This window comes from Coptis chinensis, chromosome 4 (assembly GCF_015680905.1).
Source record: "Coptis chinensis isolate HL-2020 chromosome 4, ASM1568090v1, whole genome shotgun sequence".
In the NCBI taxonomy this organism is placed as follows: domain Eukaryota; kingdom Viridiplantae; phylum Streptophyta; class Magnoliopsida; order Ranunculales; family Ranunculaceae; genus Coptis; species Coptis chinensis.
The window spans coordinates 106,901,247-106,921,063 of NC_141459.1; the positions used below are offsets into that span (position 1 = coordinate 106,901,247).

Here is a 19,817-nt window from a genome sequence, read left to right on the forward strand (position 1 = left end):
AAGACTCCACCCCTTGAGCAGAGAGGAGCAAGTAAAGCATAGGAAAATATGAATTACCCATTCATGAATAATCAGAAATACGTAATGAGCAAATATCCTTTTCATCAATAATCAGAAATATGTGACATAAATATCCTTTTATCAATAATCATAAGAGTTTTACAAAGACTCTCTAAACTCCAGACCGTAACCCTACCAACTGCAAAGATTAAGAAATATTGCGACTCTAACTACTAAGACGACAAACAGAAGGCATCCAACGAACTGAACACAGTTGTCCATCACACCTCACTGTCAACGCTTGAGCTCTGCTGCCTATGCTGCTGCTTTCTGCGGATAGATAATATTCGTCAGTAGAACAATCAACTTAAACCAAAGAAAAGTAGCCCTCACAATTTTTCATTGAAGGTCAGCAACTTACATTAGTATCAAGTGTTTCTAATTTGCTCATCTTGGCAAATATGTTGCCATAAAACTGAGCGTCCTTCTTATTGTACTCCTTCATTTTTTTCCTTGGAGACTTTATACTCAAGCTTTACGTCCCTGTTTCAACAAAGATTCAACCCCAACATACATTCAGTCAATAGACATTGGACATCAATGAATTAGCTGGTACAATGAAAAAGGCACAATACATACCTGTTGTTGGGATCAATTTCCAATGCCTTCTTAATATCAATCTCAGCAAGGTCCAAATCAGCCAGTTGGATGTAAGCTTGGGCTCGTCTATAGAGTGCCTTGACATTCGTACTCTCAAGTTCTAGTACCTACAATATTATTAACGGAACATTAATCCTCAGACCCCTTGCTTTGATGCAATTTGAGTTGTAGGTATAAATTGGTCCGCAGTTACCTTTGTGCAAAGCTTCTCTGCCTGTTTGTAGTCCTTTAACTTCAGCTTGCAAGCTGCATTGTTCAGATTGCAGCTTACCTTCAGAACCTTGGACTGTTTCTTTTCGTCTTCACTGAAGTTGGTGTCATATTCAATAAATTTACCAGCCTGATTACAAGGAGATTTTCAGTCAGATGCAATAACACAAAATCATATTTAAAATGATTTTATCCTACTAAAAACTATCTTGCCTTTTCATATCTTTTTGAGGCCTTAACATATTTTCCAGCTTTGAATGCTACATTTCCTTCCTCTTTCTTCCTACCAGCAGCTTCAATTTTCTCAGGTGTGTTCATGTCCCATGATTCTCTCTCCTAATGATAGAAAAGGACAATTTTAAACTCACTCATACCAAGCACAATGCAAGAGCCACACAAAGAGAAATCTCACTGAAGATACCTTGACAAAGGATTCAAGCTCAACTTCATAGTATAATGTTGAATTCGGGGGAACAACAGCCAATTCTTGCTTGGATTCAGATGAACCAAAACCATATTCTGGAGCAATAGTCAACTCTGCAACCTCCCCTTTCTTCATTGTCATGATAGCTCTATCAAGTCCATCAACAACTTGCTCTGCAAAATGTAGAGACTACACTTCAGTATCCAGTTTAATATTGTTAACAAAGAAAGCATGCAAAATCCACCGACATGAAAAATTACCTTCATCCGTCTTGAACTCAAATAGCTCATCATCGTCATGCCCCTTCTTCAGAAATACAGTTCCATCTTGCAACTTCCCAATAAGTTTCACTGTCAGACAAATGAGATAACATTATTATGCACACTACAATGCATCCCATTCCACTAAGAACTCCTACAATTTATTACAATAACAAAAATTGAATTAATACTCCTTATTATCCACTGTTCCTTCATTTGGATGCTTAAAATTCACCTTTAGCCACTGTTCCTTCATTTGGACGCTCATAACCTTCTCCTTCCTTGACGATCTTCTTTATAACCTTCTTATCATTAGTCACTTCAGTCACAGTCTTCCACGAAACCAATTCAAGAGTTATATGAAGTGTGGCACTTGGTGGCACAGCGCCTTCAGCACCAGAGGCTGGTCGACCCATCTCCCCAAAGCCATCTGAAAATACAGAAATGCAATGTAAGTGACAGGTTCCACAATTGCTTACAATTCAGTGATTTCCACTTCAAGCAAACTTACATTGTGGCTTCACTGTTAGGAGAACCTTTTCTCCCTTCTTCATTGTCTTTACTGCTTTTGATAGTGCTGGGCAGAAATAACCTGGTTGCAAAGGCAGAACATGCAGATCCCAAGTAGAGAAGTCGGAACAAAGATAAGCAACTAGCATTCACACTAAAGTAAGGTACAAAACTCGCACCATCTCCAACAGTAAACTCCACCCCTTCAAATTTAGAAACCACTGTACCATCCTCAAGCTGAGCTTCATATTTAACTGCAGAATGGACAAAAAGAAAACAGGTAAAATAACCACGCAATTCCATCTCACGAAAATCAACTAAATGATGCAATATGCAGGTCAATAACACACCAAGCACTTCATCGAGGTCCTTTGGATTCTCCCACTTCTCTCCCGCGGTAAGTACCTTCTTGAAAATTCCTCCATCCTTGCAAATGTCCTTGACACTAGACCAGGAAAGCAGCTCAACATCAAACTGAAGTGTCGCATTGGGAGGAATTGTTGGAGAGGAGCCAGATTCACCATAAGCCAACTCAGGGGGGATTGTAAATAAAGAGTTTTCACCCTTCTTCATGGTCTTGATACCCTGGTCCCATCCCTTGATCACTTGCCCTGCCATGGATACCACAGGAATCATCAATTATAGTGGAAAGGTAATTACAGCTAGGATTCTGATACTTGGAAGGTTCGAAATCATTATTCCAATCAACAAAATTCATAATGCAATATACACAACAAAGACTAGCAAGCAACAAAGGATCAACCTTCCACTGTATTTTCACAATGAAACACAAGAACAATGCACATCTTTACTTGGGTAGAAACTTTAAATCCATTTCAAAATCAACAATTTTCTTCCATAGGCAAGAAATACTAGCAAGGAATATCACAGACCAGTACCAGATATGTGTTTGTTTGCATGATAAAAAGTTGTTCTCAAACATATTTATCTACAGTCACCATGGAAAATATAACACAAATGACCACTAAAGGTTATGTTAAAATATTCGGACGATTCGGACACCAGAGCGTCTCACATTTGTAAGACTGGATGTCTAAACCAGTAAGTAACGGGCTATGAACGAGCAATTAAACAGTTATATGAAAATGGGCAGAAATACGCCATACACCCCCACGCCCAAATAGAACTGGTAAAAGAGTCCGCTATTCAATCTTGGCTCATTCTTGGTGTGTTCAGACTTAGCTCGTGTTAAAATATGAGCTGATCCTACACATATTCTAAGGCTCCTTAGAAAACTAACAGGGCTTGAGGACAACTAGGTTTTAATTCACTACAATTCTACAGTGGTGAACTGACTGAGTTACTCGGGATCAAGTCAAATTCGGCTCGCTCGAGCTCACACATATTGCAAGATGAGTCAAGCCTGACAACATCTTCAGGCTTATTTAGAAACAAATAAACGAGCCGAGCTTGACCATATTGAAGCTCTAATTGTTGACTGTAATACCAGCCTGTCCCTAGGTAACAGAGTGACAAACTATACCAAAATAGTGTAGTACTCTCCATTTTGTACATCAAACCGAGTACAAGAAAAGCTTCTTACAATAAATGAGGACAATCAAAGTGTCTTACATTTCTAAATATGAACAAGGAGTGTCCCAGTCCTAAGATTTAACGTCTAAGTTACATGGACACGCCATATCCTGAAAATAATCTGTGTTGGATATCATATCCGTGTCAATGTAACTTAGTTTAAAGTAGACATGTGGAAGATTATCATAAAACTGTACAGCACTCATTTAACTTGTTAAAAAAAGTATATAAAATCACATAACAGAAAAGATATAAAGCCTTCTCAAAACACTTTATTAATGACTACATGCAAATCCAATCGAAATCACATCAAGATTAGTATAAAATATTAAAATAACATTTATAATCACTCATTCTAATACCACATTATTTCTCACCATAAATAAATTAAATTAAATCACACTCAAAACAAACAAATAAAGAGGTGTGATTTATTTATTTATTATATATACCTTGTCCAAGCTTGAACTTAAATGTTTCACCACGGTCACGGCTCGAATCAAACTTAGTACCATCAACCAATGTTCCAGTATAATGAACTGCAAAATAAACAAATCTAAAAACACAAATCAACAAAAAAAATATATATACATGTATAAATATATATAGATATATATACCTTCAACTTCATCACCATTATCAGGTGTATCCCAACCATCACCTTCTTTAATAAGTTTTTTTTTCAAACCTTGTGACCCGATCTCTTTCTCTTCACCAACTTTATAGACTGGACTACTTTCATCTTGAAGATCCATCATGTCATCATTCATCATCATCTCTTCTTCATCCATTTTTTTCCTAGAAAATAGAGGCGGACTCAAAAATGGGTTTTGAGGATTTGGGAATGAAATGAGGGGGGTTTTATGGATGAAGTGAGTTTCTAGAGTGTTCTATTTTATTTTAAAGAAAATTGATGTATTCGAGGAAAAATCAAGGGTTTAGATGGTTCTAGAAGTTTGAGAATTGAGAAAGTTTTTCAGGTACTTTCTAATGCAAGTTAATAATGTGGCTTACGTGTGTCGCGTCATTAGCTAATAGGTCAAAACACGTCATCACTTACCAAGATTAAATCTCCACCTTAGATCTTATTACACAACAGGTTGGACTGAGATGGGCCAACAAAACAGTAGTAAAGCCCGAGCCTGAAAAAATAAACAAGTCTAGGGTTTTAGCAATTTTAAATATGAATAGCTTGGCCAGTCTTATCCTAGAAACATAAAGAGAGTTTTAAATAAATAAATAAAACTTCTCTTACCTACTTAGATTACAATGACATGAAAATTAATATTGACATAGTTAAGGGTTTAGAATGGGTATATTGATATCATTAGGCGACTACGAGAGAAATTGAGAGTTTAAGTAGAAAAAGTTGTTTTGTTGAATAAGCGTACCTAATTTTATAATCATAACAAATCAAGAGAAATTGTTAATTAAGTAAAAAAACTAATCAGATAATATCTCCCAAATTAATTTGAGGTATTTTTAATAGAGACAAAACGATTAAAAATAATTAAAAATAATTACATACAAGTGAATAATGTATAGTAATCTCATTTTTCCTTTGCTAAAAGAGTTTGAGAAAGTGGTGATAGCGAGAGAGGGCGAAACCCTTCTTCGAATCCTAGCACGGCTAGGGTTTAAAAATCTCATTTTCCCACAAAATCCATCATTTTCCGAGCTAGATCGGCAAGAGCAAAGTCTCTCTCTGCATAAAGTATTTTTGAGCAAAGTCTCTTTTTGGCTCCAGATCTACAATGAAGAAGAAGAAAAAAAAATTACTTTTTCTTCTGGAGTTCTCTAACTCGTGTTTTGATCGGCAAGTGTCAGGTGTTAGCTGTTCTAGCATCGTTTATTATCTATCATAAGGCCGATATGATGATTGTTTTTAGTGTATTTTGTTGTAGAAATTTGTTGTTGGTTGTGGTATAAAGATATAACTTTCTAGGTATGTTAGAAGATCAGGTACGATTATGTTTTTTTTTTTTTTTTTTTTTTTTTTTCAAACTAAATCTTTTATTAAACCAAACGATATTTACAAATGCCCATAACATCAGAGAAAACATGCATATGTATAAGCAGGGGGGATTTACGCCACCATATAGACGAAAAAGGTGGAAGGAAAGACAAGTCTCTAGAAGGGCCAATTGAGAACTCCACAGTTGGTTGTCCTAACACGCGGAAGTTCTTTACTTGAGCAGCAGCGTGTGAAGCAAGAGTGTCTGCAGAGCAATTTGCTTCCCTATAACACCAATTGAAGTGTACATCTTGAAAGTTATGCAACAATAGCTAAGCTGAGTAACGATTCTAGCTAATAACCAATTACAATTAAAATTTTCGTCTGTCATAACCTTAAACAACAATTGAGAATCTGTCTCTACTTCGACCTTCCTATATCTTGTTGTTGTCAAAATTTGAAGTCCATACAACAGAGTAAGGAATTCTGCTTCATTGTTGGTTGCATAAAATATAGGAATAGTCGCTCCCATTAAAATTTACCTCGCTAAATCCCTCATAATACATCCACCCCCGCATATCCTGGATTTTCAAGAGAAGCCCCATCAGTATTGAGCTTAACAAAATAAATAAATAAATAAAACTTTTCTTACCTACTTAGATTACAATGACATGAAAATTAATATTGACATAGTTAAGGGTTTAGAATGAGTATATTGATATCATTAGGCGACTATGAGAGAAATTGAGAGTTTTAAGTAGAAAAAGTTGTTTTGTTGAATAAGCGTACGTAATTTTATAATCGTAACAAATCATTCGTAAGCAAATTCGAGAGAAATAGTCGTTTAACATTGTTAATTCAGTTAAAAAATAATGGAATAATATCTCCCAAATTAATTTGGGGTATTTTTAATAGAGACAAAACGATTAAAAAAAATCAAAAATAACAACACGTTTTTTGGATAACCGTTATTTTGAAAGAAGAAAACAATAACACTTATTTCTTTTGAAATAAGAAGAATGATAACATGTTATTTTTCAGTTACATACAAGTGAATAACGTATAGTAATCTCATTTTTCCTTTGCTAAAAAAGTTTGAGAAAGTGGTGATAGCGAGAGAGGGTAAAACGCTTCTTCGAATCCTAGCACAGCTAGGGTTTAGAAATCTCATTTTCCCACCAAATCCATCATTTTCCGACTTAGACCGGCAAGAGCAAAGTCTCTCTTTCTACATAAAGTATTTTTTAGCAAAGTCTCTCTTTGGCTCCAGATCTGCAATGAAGAAGAAAAAAAAAATTGACTTTTTCTTTTGGAGTTCTTTAACTCGTGTTCTGATCAGCAAGTGTAAGGTGTTAGCTGTTCTAGCATCGTTTATTATCTATCATAAGGCCGATATGATGTTTGTTTTTAGTGTATTTTGTTGTAGAAATTTGTTGTTGGTTGTGGTATAAAGATATAGCTTTTTAGATATGTTAGAAGATCAGGTATGATTGTGTTTTTTTGTTGTTGCTGCTTTTTTATTCAACTATGGTGGAATGAGTTATTCTCTCATTCGTATCTTATCTCTTGGTGTATCTATTACCTTTAGTGTTATTGTTGGGCCATTGTCGCGCTAGCGCTGTGCATCTGGTGGGCCATTCTCTTATGGAGGTGCTAACTTGACACTTATTCTAGTAATGAGATCTCTTGTTGGTGCTGGTTTGGCCTTCGGGTATTTTCTGTTGGAGTTGGATTGGGTTGTTGCTGTAGCGATATCGGATACACGGTCTTGCTGGTTGAAGACGATTTTGATTGGTTACACAACTGAAGATTACATGGATATTGTTTATGTTTTGATGTTATATGTTTAAATTTTGCGTATGTATATTGGTCTTGATATTTGTTTGTATAACCACAATATTTCCGTTCAATAAAAAACAACGAATCATTGAAAACAAAAAATAACGTATAGTAATAGTATCTAGGGTTTAACATGGGGTCCCACAATGTATATTAAATAAATAGTTTGTTTTTGTCTTGAGTACACCTAATAAAAAAAACTAATAATTTATGAACCTAAATGTGTCTATTATAATTTTATTTATTTATTTTAAAGTTTGAGTACGAGAATGTTTTTATAAGTGTGTTAAAGATCACCCTTCATAATCTCATAATTCAGCAAAATATTATAGTATAACTACCTACAAACCAAATAAGTGTTACAAGACACCATGCTTGATTAGCCGGAAAAAAAAAACATTACAAAAGCTTTCCATTTTATGGAAAACAAAAGCCTAGGGTTAGGGTTTTAGAATAAATAGGTATCTCAATCTAGAAAAAAAAAGTTGTTTTGTCGAAAAAGTCTATTTTTCCAATCATAAATAATCATATTTTTTTAGGAAATTTGATATAAATATTGGTTTGACATTGTTAATCAAGTGAAGAACTGTGATTAGCATTTCGAGTTGTCTATGTGAACATTTTATGGCTCCCATCTTCTGAGACGATTAGAAAAAAAAAACTACCCTTCTCTATTTATAGTTTAAAAAAGCTTGAATAATCTCATAATCCATCAAAGATGCCTTAAACAAGTTTGACTTTAAAAATTACCGACCGAAAGGGCTTGGGCCGAGATGAGCCCAACACAACATTAGTAAAACCCAAGCCCATTATGTGAAAAACCAAGCCCTAGGGTTTTAGCCATTATAAAATGAAATCATTGCCCCCCAGTCTCACCCTAGAAACTCACAGAGGAGAGAGAGAGAGTTTGAGAGTTTGAGAAGAAAGAAGAAGAAAAGAGGAGCCGCCTCTTTCAATAGTCAGCAATCATGGGTAAGCAAAGCAAAGCAAACCAATCCTTTATGTTGTTATTGTTCATCTTTAATCATTGAATGAGTGAAGATGGTGTCTCATTTTTGCAGGTATCTCCCGTGATTCGATGCACAAGAGACGTGCAACTGGTGGAAAGAAGAAGAGTTGGAGGAAGAAGCGAAAGTAAACAAATCCTCTTACTTTGTTTAATCTCATTTTGTTTTTATAATAATAGATCTGTTTATTTGTTATATAAAGTATTGATTTTTATATATTTTTATATGATTTTATCAATGAAACTGTGTTTTGAGGTTATTAGAAAGCATGTTAGTAACTAATTAAGTAGACACAGTTTATTGGACTTTGTGTTTATTTGATTTGTAGACCAGAATTTTTATAGGAATGATGCAGTTATTGTCAGGCTTTTATATTTTCCAACCACTTTGGCAAGAATGAACATTTTCCTTTGCATCTGATCTTTTTTAGTAGAACCTGCATATAGATTTAATTGACAACCTGTTTTTTCCAGAAATAAACAATATGAACTATCTGAAGTTCTGTAATTAATGACGTAAAGTTTGCGATCAGTTACAAGTGTAATTTAGCTTGGAGTTTTTCAAGTGACACAGATACGAAGCTAATGAATAGCTCTATGGATGAACTGTGTGGTATATTGCTCAGAATGTAGATATAGACGAATGTGTTTTAATGCCAATCTTAATTTATTTAACTGTTTCATTTTTCTGTGAAGGTATGAGCTCGGTCGCCAGCCTGCTAACACTAAGCTCTCCAGCAACAAAACTGTGAGAAGAATTCGTGTCAGGGGAGGCAATGTTAAGTGGAGGGCTCTCAGATTGGACACTGGAAACTTCTCATGGGGTAGTGAGGCTGTCACTAGGAAGACTCGTCTTCTTGATGTGGTTTACAATGCCTCTAACAATGAGCTTGTCAGGACTCAGACTTTGGTGAAGAGCGCCATCATTCAAGTAGACGCTGCACCATTTAGGCAGTGGTATCTTCAGCACTATGGGGTAGAAATTGGCAGGAAGAAGAAATCTGCTGCCAAGAAGGAAGGTGCTGAGGTATAGTTTTTATCCTAGTTATTATGATGTTGTGGTGTTTTTGCTGATGACTATTTATACTGGATGACTACACCCTTAATACACTGTTTTCTGTTCTTCTTGACTTGTGGGTGTCGAGTGATAATGTTTTACCTAGGGAGATTGATTTTATACTAGAATGTATGTTTGTATAGTTCGTAGAACAGCTGTATTATAGTTCAGGAATGTCCGGTATTTTCTAGTCTTGAAATGTAGCTATCGAATCTTTGCAGTACTTTGTTTGAAATTTAGCAATGTCTGATCTTTTGTCAACTTGTGCATGCAATCTAGTTTTTTCTCAGAATCTTTTGGGGCAAATAACTAGTAGAGAGAACAATGAGTATTTGAGTAGTTGTCGATTTTTTTTGTCTGATTTTATAAAATATTTTCAAATTGCAAGATTTGTTGGTGTTGATGTCTTCATATGTGAGCTCTCTAATTGTGACCTTAAATTAGGAATGATTTTACATTTATATTACTGGTATTCTAGCCTTCACACTTCGTACATATTGGTTGTGATTGATTCAGATACTATTATAGTATCATCATGGTATGGTTGCTAATTGTGTTTCTTGTTTAAACGCTCAGGAGGGTGAGGCTGCTGTTGTAGAAGAAGTTAAGAAGAGTCAGCATGTGCTTAGGAAACTGGAGAAGCGCAAGGAAGAGCAGAAACTGGATTCTCACATCAAGAGCAGTTTGGTGGTGGTAGGCTGCTGGCCTGTATCTCTTCCCGCCCTGGTCAGTGTGGCAGAGCTGATGGGTGAGTAGTACAACATACTACCTTTCGTGTCTTTTATTGTATCAATTGCTTTTCTTTCTTGTTTAAATAGATTAATATCTTAATAAATTTTCTTTTGTGTAGATACATCTTGGAGGGAAAGGAGCTTGAGTTCTACATGAAAAAGCTCCAGAGGAAGAAGGGCAAGGGCAGTGCTGGTGCTGCATAGGCAGAGAATTATGTTTTTTGTTATCATTTAATTTCTTATGGCAACTTAATGTTTAGACAATGTTTTTTTTTTCTTTTGCGTACCGGATATTATGGTTGTTACAGAATCATTCTATGGATATTTTCAACATTCTGCCCTTCTGATTTGATTACTAATTTTGTGCACTCATAAATTTAAGTTGTGAATGTGTTTATATGGTTCAGTTTATCTGCGATGGCACTGATACTTTCATGTGAATTAGGTTAGGTTATGTGGAATTGTGGATCTAGTTAGACAGACTACACTTGTCATATGTTTAAAATACAAACATTAAATAAGTCTACCAATAGTGGTATATCGTAAATGTTAGCAGTCATGAAATTATCTTATGAGGGCATTATCTAATAATCGCGTGGATTTGGCTTTACTTTCACGAGGTAGGTGTGGCTGAGAAATGCAGTGCGCTAGGTGTTTGCCTCAAATGTTGTGACTTGCATTTTGTTAGATGCCTTGTAATGGTTATAACATACCTATTTCTCCAATTTTGTGACCTGCGTCTCATTCATTCATTTGTCTCAATATGATCATTTGTCTCAATATGAGCACAGCCAAATCCCTTTTAGCGTTGCTTTTTATGTACCAGATTTATATGCGATGATCTCAATACTGGTTTTAGTTGTTTCTTTGCTAATCTGGGGAAGTTGTCCACAGAATGTAAGAACTTGGTAGAGAGTTCCCAATCTACTCTATTTTGCGGTAACGAAAGAAGCCAACCGCCAAGTAGTTGTGTGACCTAAAGAGATGTTGCACCGTAATCTATCACATTTCTACCGATTACTTCATAAAAACCACAAAAAAACAGGTCTCTGTTGTGGCAAGGGACTCTGAAGGCAACATTGCAACTGCAGCAGCTCAGGTGGAGAAGCCAATAAAAAAGATGGAAGCAAAACTTTTGGTAGCTGAATTAGCAGTAATTGTAGCCAAGCATGAAGGATTAACTGTAGCTATATCTGATGGAGAATTAGAGAGATTGATGCAGCTTCTGGCAGAACCAGATGGAAGTTTTGATTGGTATTGTTTTGATTGGTATTGGAGACCGATTGCGGACCACATTAAACTTTAGTTGACTAATTTTACTTCATTTGCTAATTTCATATTCTTGAAATAGGCATCTCAGACGTTTTCCTAGGACTAGCCTTTTTAGTATTTCTCCCTATAGTCAAGATATAGAACTTTATTACAGTACATTGCCAGTACGTAGTTAAGCTTCGTTGGTATGCACCATTGATATTCGTATGTACTGGCAGTGTGCATTACCAACTCAGACATCACCTGCATTGCCTCACAACGCCTGCAATCAAATCAGATTCCACCTACACAATGGCTGCAGTAGGTCAATCCAGAATATCAAGCAAAATATTTTCAAAGAACATTATCTCACACCAAGACGGGAATTACTAATGAGCCTATCAAATCTCTCATCAAGAATCATACCTTCGGGATTCTGTAGACTCGTAAAATTATTCCAAAGCAGTTCAGTAATGAACAATCCCAAAAACGTTGCTAAGTTAATTTCAATTCTTATACTGAATTTAGATATGGTACTCGATCCAATCATAAAGAACATTCTCCTTTAAAAGCTCATAAATGAAAATGACAAAGGACATTTAATCATTTATCAATGGACACAGTATCACAAGAAAAACTACATGACAACTGATGTGAGGTTCACAGGATGATTGAGACACTAAAAGCACCCAACAAATGTATGTAGTCTGTGCCTATCTGATTTATCAGTAAGCATGTAAGAGTTACAGATGAAGACAGAAACACCCAGCATTACTACAGATGGAAAGTACTGACTAGTTGGAATATCCCCGCAAATCTCATTTAGAATTCATTGTTTGCCCCTTCCTCGGGTTTGAACCTAATATTCTTTGAAGTCCCTCGGCATTACTATTATCACTTTACAACCCAATGGTGGTGCAACAACGGATTTCGCCTCCTGGAACTCTCTGCGCATTTTACCTGTAGTTTCTGTTCAGGTCACTTTCAGACTCAGGAAAGTATTTCTGGGTATCAAACGGCTGAATCCTGGAATCTGACTCAGAGTAATTGAAGCTGGTTCCCCGATTCATTGGAGCAAACGCTGCAAAGACAGTGACTGTGTCAAGCGCACAAATGGTGAAATGGACACTAAGACAATTAATTGAAAAGGTCCTTACAGGGATGGTAAACTATTCTTTGGGTTTGGCTTGGATTGAGGGTGTGTAGAAAAGAATGTGTCTGCATTTAACAAGTCTCAAACTTTATGAGCATCCAACTCAAAACCAAATGGCAATGAGTGGAGAGGCCCATGAACTTTTATACTATATTACAAGGCTTTAAACTTCCCATGTGGGACTATGCTAAACATCTCAGCAACAAGCATGGTTGTGATTCATATTGTTTGAGGCAGGGTTCTCCAATTTTTTTTTTTTCTCTTCCTTTGACTTGATCAATCCGGGTGGTCTTCACTTTAACAGGGAATCATATAATGACGAAGAGCTTAAAGCCCAAAGAATGATGGTGTTTAAATTGCATAAATTTCGTGGTGTACACTCTTTACATTTTGATGCCAATATATGTTAGAAGTTTAAATATAGATGCCAAGTTTATGAAAGTCAGACAGAAAAACAACTTTTGAAATCATATCATAAATGGATACACAGGCCATTTTTGAGGAAGATTTTGAAATGAATTTATGGTAGACTAAGCAAAATTGGATGCAATCTGAATTATAAAGAGGAAACAGAAAGTGTTATGATGCATATGCATATTGTTCACAAAAACAACAACAAATAATTTAATTATTGATCACGAAACCAACCTTTCTCACTCATTCTTCTCTCCTTGTCATATTCAAACTTATCCCGAATGCGGCCAACCTTCTCCCAAGTATCACCATTCCTGCTTCCTCCTTGAAAACCTTGATCCTACATTTTAGAATCAGAAACAGTCATTCAAATTAAACCAGAGGATTCATTCAGTTAATCCAAACAATGAAGACAGGGCTTCTGCACGGGGAGTATATTACAAACTTTGACACAACAGAAAGATACTTCATCCTTTATTTTATTTGTTTATTTTTTCAATCGGTATACTTCATCCATTTCAGATTGCACCGACTTTGAACATCACAACAATTTCTAACATTATTGGAAAATTCCGAACACATGTATGTAACTTGGAATAATCAGCCTAGAAATATACAGCATGGGAGAAATGAGTATAATCAGATTAACTGTTCTAATATCAAATCTAGAATCTAGTCTTATCACTCACTAGATACAAGCACCACTGTGTTTCGGTATGACGGTAACCCTAAATTCTCCGCTCTTACCTTACAATATCTGAAACTGGAAGCAATGAAGTATGCATAGTTACTTAGTAGTCAATAATGTCATCATAACAAAACTGCATGAGAGGTGACTTCCTAATCAAATTATAAGCCGAAAAACAGAAGACCACAGGAAAAATATGGGACATTGTACATTAGTAGTGTTAATACCTTAACTTGTTCAGAATTGGGCCTTCTCCTGGAAAACAAAAACTGGCATATGTAAATACAAATACCTAATGCTCCATTCATAATATATTTGAATAAGATGAAATTAAAAAAGATTGGCAGGATAAAGTTGACAATGGCATCCTTCAACAAAGAATTTAGTAGAGAAAATAAACTAAAATTGAGTTCTGAACATAAAGGAGGTGCATAGATGCTGCACATTGGACTCAAAATGGCTTTGAATGCACCAAGTCAGAAGATAAATACAATTGTTTAGAATGTTATTTCTCAACATGGAAACATTTCCGAACCAGAATAAACAACAAACATTAAACACACCATACTTTATTCCTTGTTTGCTTACTCATTTACTCCTCTTAATTAAAGTCATTTCTCTTCAAAAATCTCTTAAAATGGAACAAGGAAACCTTTGGGATTTTTTCTCTCAAATTTCAACTCTTAAACATCAATTAAATCATCTCCGTTCCCTCCCTATGGATAATGAAGCCCTGTCTCAAGTAAAGTCTATTTCTAATTTTATTAATACCTTACACGCTAAAGAAGAGGATTAATGGAGACAGAACTCTAGATTAACTATACTTACAGATCAACCTTTCCATATTAGTATATTACTGCTAATGTTAGAAGGAGTAGAAATAAAAATGATAAATTGCAAATTGATTCAGGTGATTGGCTTCTTAAAAGGGAAGACATAGCTGATTACCTTCGTCACTCTTTCTCCTCCCTTTTGATTCTTCCTCAACTCTTTATTAATACCTTACACGCTAAAAAAGAGGATTAATAGAGTTGAATGGGCTCCTTTACTAATCATTTTCTCTATACTTGAGGGTTTTCTTATAAGTGGATTAGTGTAATTTGATTTTGCATATCTACAGTAATTTATGAAATCTTCCTTCATGGTTCTCCTCTCCAAACTATTAAACCAAATAGAGGACTTATACAGGGTGACCCTCTATCACCCTATCTCTTTATTAGTGAAGCTCTTTCTAGACTTCTTCATAAACCTCGAGTTGAAAAGAAAATAAACTTACCAAAATATCTAAAGGCTCATCTGGCATTTATCATATGTTATATGCCGATGACCTCATTATCTTTGGGAAAACAAAACTATATGAAGTGCATACAATCCAGTCTACTCGTAACACATATTGTAAAGCTACAGGTAATGTATTAATGTAGACAAATCAACTATTCTACTTAGTAATAATACTACACCTCGCCGGCCTATACTATGTCCAGTATTGTCCACCTTTTCTATTCCAAATAAATTAACAGAACAAATGAGTTCTGCCTGTAACTTTTGGTAGAGGAGCCAGTTACAGTAAGGCTCCTCACTTGTGCTCCTGGGAGAAATTAAACATACCTAAGATTCTTGGGGGATTGGGCTTTAGGAATCCACATTATTTTAATATGGCTCTTCTTTGCTAGCTCTGTTGGAGAATTTTTACACAAAATTCTATACAGAACCAAGTTATAAGATCAACTGGATTTAGATTCAATTTCTTCTCTAAGACCACTGATATCTCCTCAAGGACTCTTGGAAGCTAAAAAATAATTAAAAAGAACGTTAATGTGGAGTATTGAGAATGGTCTCCAAGTTATTCTGGACCGATCCCTGGCTATTAGTCAATGGAAGTCCTACTGTCTCAAGCCTTTGTCGGCATCCACCACCTTCTTATGACCCTGCTTTGACTGTTAGCGATTTCATTACCCCCACAGGAGAGTGGAATCGTAATTCTCCAAGAGGAATCCTCCATCCATTAATATTGCAATCTGTACAGAACATCTATGCCAAACACTCCACCGAAGAATTCATAATTTGGATTCCTTCTGTGAATGGGTATATCCACAGTAAAATCTGCTTATAATCTTATTTATGATTGAGAGGAAAATATTGGCCAATTCTCTCATGGCAATTCACCTATACATTTTTCCAAAATATGGGAAATGAATACCATCTAGGGTCATCCTGTTTTTGTGGAAAGTAGCCCTAGATCTATTACCACAAACCATAAACTACACTCTCATCAGATCCCTATGGATAAAGAATGTGGTTTTTGCTCACACCAGGCAGACACTGTTGACCATCTCTTCTCTCAATGCCCTTGGTCCCAAAAACTCTGGTTCTCTTCAGTCTTATGCTTAAGAACGGACACTCTACAATAAGAACACACTAATTAGCTTCTCTTCTTTACTGCATCCCACCTTACCAAAGAACAATTGCAGGATGTCAGGTGTGCAGCCTAATCAAATTATAGTACTAATTAAAGCATGGACTAGTTGGATAGACTGGAAGCAATTGAGTTTAGCACCCCAAGAGCATGAGTAAGATCTGTTCCAGATGAGGAAAGTATAACTCCTCCCCCAGGATGGCGCGATGTCAGGTATGCAGCCTAATCAAAATACAGTACTAATTAAAGGATGGACTAGTTGTATAGACTGGAAGTAATTGAGTTTAACACCCTAACAGCATGACTAAGATCTGTTCCTGCTGAGGAATGTTTAACTCCTCCCCCAGGATGGTTTAAGACTATCTTCTCAGTCTTAATTGATAAATCTTAAAATATTGCTATTTGTGCTGTGGTTATCAGGGAGCATACAGGAAGACAAATCATGGACGCAACCAACGTTTCACAAGAATACACCAAGGCATAAGCCTCGAGGCTTGCCTTAAGCCTTTTATGGGTTTAGCGAGGCTTGCCTTAAACCTTTTATGGGTTTAGGCTTAAGGCTTAAGCCTTACATGTTGTTATGTTTTGTTTACTTGTTTTTATATTTTGTTTATCAATTTTCTTTTCTCCATTTTTTTCTCATTTTTTTATGCATGAACCCCTCATAACTTTAAAAATATTAAAACTCCCTGTAAAGTTATGTTTGAGCATGAAAACACCTCATTCTATTAAAAATCACAATGTTTCATCACCAAACCCTATTTTTCATCATTCTCTACTTTTTTTTCCTGTTGAGGCTTCAGGCTCACAGAGGCAGAGAGCCTTGAGGCTTTGATGTGCTTTTTTAAACATCCAGTACACGCAGTGGAACCTGGCCTTATGACTGCTGAATTTGCAGTCCAACTAGGGAAACAATACCAGGTTCCAAGCCTCATACTTACAGGAGGTAATGGAGCTGTTATCAATGCTCTACATCCACCTCGTAAGGCTGTTTCCTGGAGATTTAAGCCGACTGAGGAGAACACTTTAGGTCAAGCAAAATGTTATAGTTCTTTTTGTTTAGGTGTATAACGAATTCATGAAAAAGTTAGGCCTATAAAGTAACACAAGAGGCCATGCACAATCTGTTGATGCTATCATTGTCATGGCAGTTATGAATTTAATTATCCAAAAAAAGAAAGAAATAAAGAAATATATAGACCTGTATGGTGAAAAATCCAAATCATCGTCTTCCGCAGATTCATAATTGGCATGATCCTTGGCAAGCTTCTTGGAATAGCCTTCATCCCAGTACAGCCTTTCCCAATTTTCTCTAAGCTCCTGATAGAGTTCCATATATCTTTTACACCATGGCTCGTGCTCCTATGAAAAATAAAAAACCCGCATATTTACTAACAGCATTACACAATCTTACATCCAAAATGCACACAATTGTCAGAACCAATACTGTGACACGTCGAAGCAGAAAAAGGATAGAAGGTAAATGGGGAAAACTGTTTTAAGGCTACACACAGATAATAACACAGCGAATAAGTAATCGTATGCCTTGCAAATTTTTATAGTTCTTTCATGATTCGCCAGAAGATATCAATTGAGATATAACTGGAGTGGTTGAACCCCAAATGCTCATACATCCATAAACATGTGAAGTAACATACAATTTTTCTACATTTTACTCAAACGATTTTCTTGATAGGTCATGCTATGTAAAGCAAAAAAAATGTGCATATCATCAAGCTAGTCATGCCCTCATATAGTCATATGTCATGGCATCCACCGGACGTTTGCAGATTCATATATTTAGGTAAATGCTATTTAATTTTGCAGTAGCACCTTCTACCAAATGATAAAATTCAGAAGCCCTCAATAACATTTCTCCAACCTAACTAATTTTCTACAGACATTGTCAACCCTTGGAACCAAGCATGAACGTAAAATCCATGGTTCTTTTTCTTTCACAAAAGGTTGTATATTTGCAAGATGTATACTTTTTCCTACACCAATGAACTTGCATTTAAAAAGGGATATGCTCTAAAACTTCATTGCACTTAAAATCTTCCTATACATACATGCACAACTCCAACCCTTCCAATAAAGTGATTTTCAATCCAAAGACAGAAACTTTAACCAAAACAAACAATGCCCAACCTCAAAATAAGCAAAACTAACAAACCAAGTGCAAAAAAAAATGTAAAAAAGAAGCCTGCATACCGATTCTTTAAGAACAAGACGAGTTCTCCGCATGAACTGTTCTCTCATCTGTTTCCTACGCTTATTAGGAATGTTATCTCGTGGAATAACAAACCTTTCTCTTGGTGGAACATTTTCACCAATCTCATGCATTTCTCCATCAAAAACCCACCACTCTGTTTTCTCATCCACTTTTCTTAAACTTGGTGGGTACTTGTTGTTCTTCCTTGTATATGAACCTGAACCAGAACCTGTTCTTGCCCATCTTAATTGCTGTTGTTGGAAACCATGGTAGACTAGTTTCTGTAAATTTTTTGCTGTTACTGATGATAGCATGGTAACGAGAGTTACTACTGAGTGCAGTGGAATGAGACAGGTTTGCTCTTTCTTCTTCTGTTCTTTATTTAGTGATTACGGCCCAAGAAAAAAGCCCAATAATAATTTCGGGCTCAAGTCCACTAACCAGGTTTACGTCATCATATATTATCATTTTTACTTATAATTTCGGCTCAATCACACATTTTCATTAATAATTTCAGCTCAAAGACAAACCTGACTGATATCATCATATGTAAAATTTGAATTTACATACTACTACTACTCTGGCCAATATCCGCTTGTAGTCTTGTGTACTGCAAATTCTGCCAATTGGATTCTAACCTCCACATGACATTTGTAAATCTAGAGAACTCTATAGTGAAGTATACACAAGTTTAAAAAAAAATAGTGATTATATAGAAAAGGCTGGCTACGTATTTTTATGTTAATTAAGTTACTCAAAACAATATTATTAAACACATGATTTGCCTTGCTACGGTGAAGAATGGGGAGGAGGGATAAAGAGTGCAAAGAAATAAAAATATATACTTTACCAACACTTCTACCCCCTGCAAATAGAACTACCCTTATTTGTTCTAATAAGGAATGAATTTTAGTGTTTTGATGATTTTATGTTAGTGTTTAGGGGATTTATTAGCTTGATAATTATCTCAAAAAGATATTGGATCTTGAACAATTGAAATAATAGACGTAAGTAGTCTATTGTTTGGTAGATTATTTACATGCATGCCTACACTAATTTTAAGTGCAAAGTATGTTATCTTTAAAATATTTTATGTTGGGTTATCGAGAAAAAAAAAAATGTTGGCCTTTTGATATTTTTATAAGACAGGACTATTTAGCATCATTTTGTATTGTTGTTTCTCCTTTTTGAACTTTTTGTCACATACATTATAGTTTTATATTGTATCTTCAAATAAATATTGAAAAATTGAAACATTCAGAATGCAAAAATAACAAACTTTTGTAAGCAACTTACTATTTGGCAACATATTTACATATATGGTTACACTACTTTTCAATGCAGAATCTGTTATCATTTTCATTGTTGAAAAAATAATAAATTATGTTGGTATTTTGTTCAAAGATGGCATAAAGATTTGAATCGTTGTTCAATGTGACAATGTTTCTCTTAGAGTGGGACTAAGAAGGCGGGCGTAG

At 35.5% G+C, this 19,817-nt stretch overlaps 3 protein-coding genes across 3 annotated transcripts; 1 reads left to right on the forward strand and 2 right to left on the reverse strand.

The window, feature by feature from the left end:
* Positions 1 to 85: 85 nt before the first annotated feature.
* On the reverse strand, positions 86 to 4,484 carry LOC147506746 (peptidyl-prolyl cis-trans isomerase FKBP62-like). The gene is given in 14 exon segments (XM_086558812.1): positions 86 to 330; positions 422 to 508; positions 510 to 543; positions 640 to 767; positions 854 to 1,000; positions 1,084 to 1,206; positions 1,292 to 1,467; positions 1,555 to 1,644; positions 1,790 to 1,984; positions 2,066 to 2,146; positions 2,244 to 2,318; positions 2,415 to 2,675; positions 4,071 to 4,157; positions 4,238 to 4,484. Coding segments are annotated over 14 exon segments (1,671 nt in total). The 5' UTR covers positions 4,410 to 4,484; the 3' UTR covers positions 86 to 315.
* Positions 4,485 to 8,260: 3,776 nt separating this feature from the next.
* Positions 8,261 to 10,545, forward strand: LOC147506747 (small ribosomal subunit protein eS8-like). The gene is given in 6 exon segments (XM_086558807.1): positions 8,261 to 8,383; positions 8,473 to 8,545; positions 9,114 to 9,444; positions 10,051 to 10,144; positions 10,147 to 10,222; positions 10,325 to 10,545. Coding segments are annotated over 6 exon segments (663 nt in total). The 5' UTR covers positions 8,261 to 8,379; the 3' UTR covers positions 10,410 to 10,545.
* Positions 10,546 to 12,002: 1,457 nt separating this feature from the next.
* LOC147506748 (uncharacterized) lies at positions 12,003 to 18,702 on the reverse strand. The gene is made up of 5 exons (XM_086558808.1): positions 18,339 to 18,702; positions 17,329 to 17,489; positions 13,939 to 13,966; positions 13,258 to 13,363; positions 12,003 to 12,537 (listed from the first exon to the last, which is right to left on the reverse strand). Exons 1-5 carry the CDS (start codon positions 18,651 to 18,653, stop codon positions 12,413 to 12,415), a joined length of 735 nt encoding a protein of 244 aa, XP_086414934.1. The 5' UTR covers positions 18,654 to 18,702; the 3' UTR covers positions 12,003 to 12,412.
* Between the last annotated feature and the right edge of the window lie 1,115 nt (positions 18,703 to 19,817).

What these genes read in the sequence shown, in the direction of transcription:
- LOC147506748 (XM_086558808.1), bottom strand. Translation starts at nt 18,653, where the DNA reads ATGCTATCATCAGTAACAGCAAAAAATTTACAGAAACTAGTCTACCAT. An exon ending in GTCTTGTTCTTAAAGAATCG is followed by an intron (nt 17,490 to 18,338) that starts GTATGCAGGCTT and finishes TATTTTTCATAG; the next exon opens with GAGCACGAGCCATGGTGTAA. An exon ending in TTGGATTTTTCACCATACAG is followed by an intron (nt 13,967 to 17,328) that starts GTCTATATATTT and finishes TTTGTTTTCCAG; the next exon opens with GAGAAGGCCCAATTCTGAAC.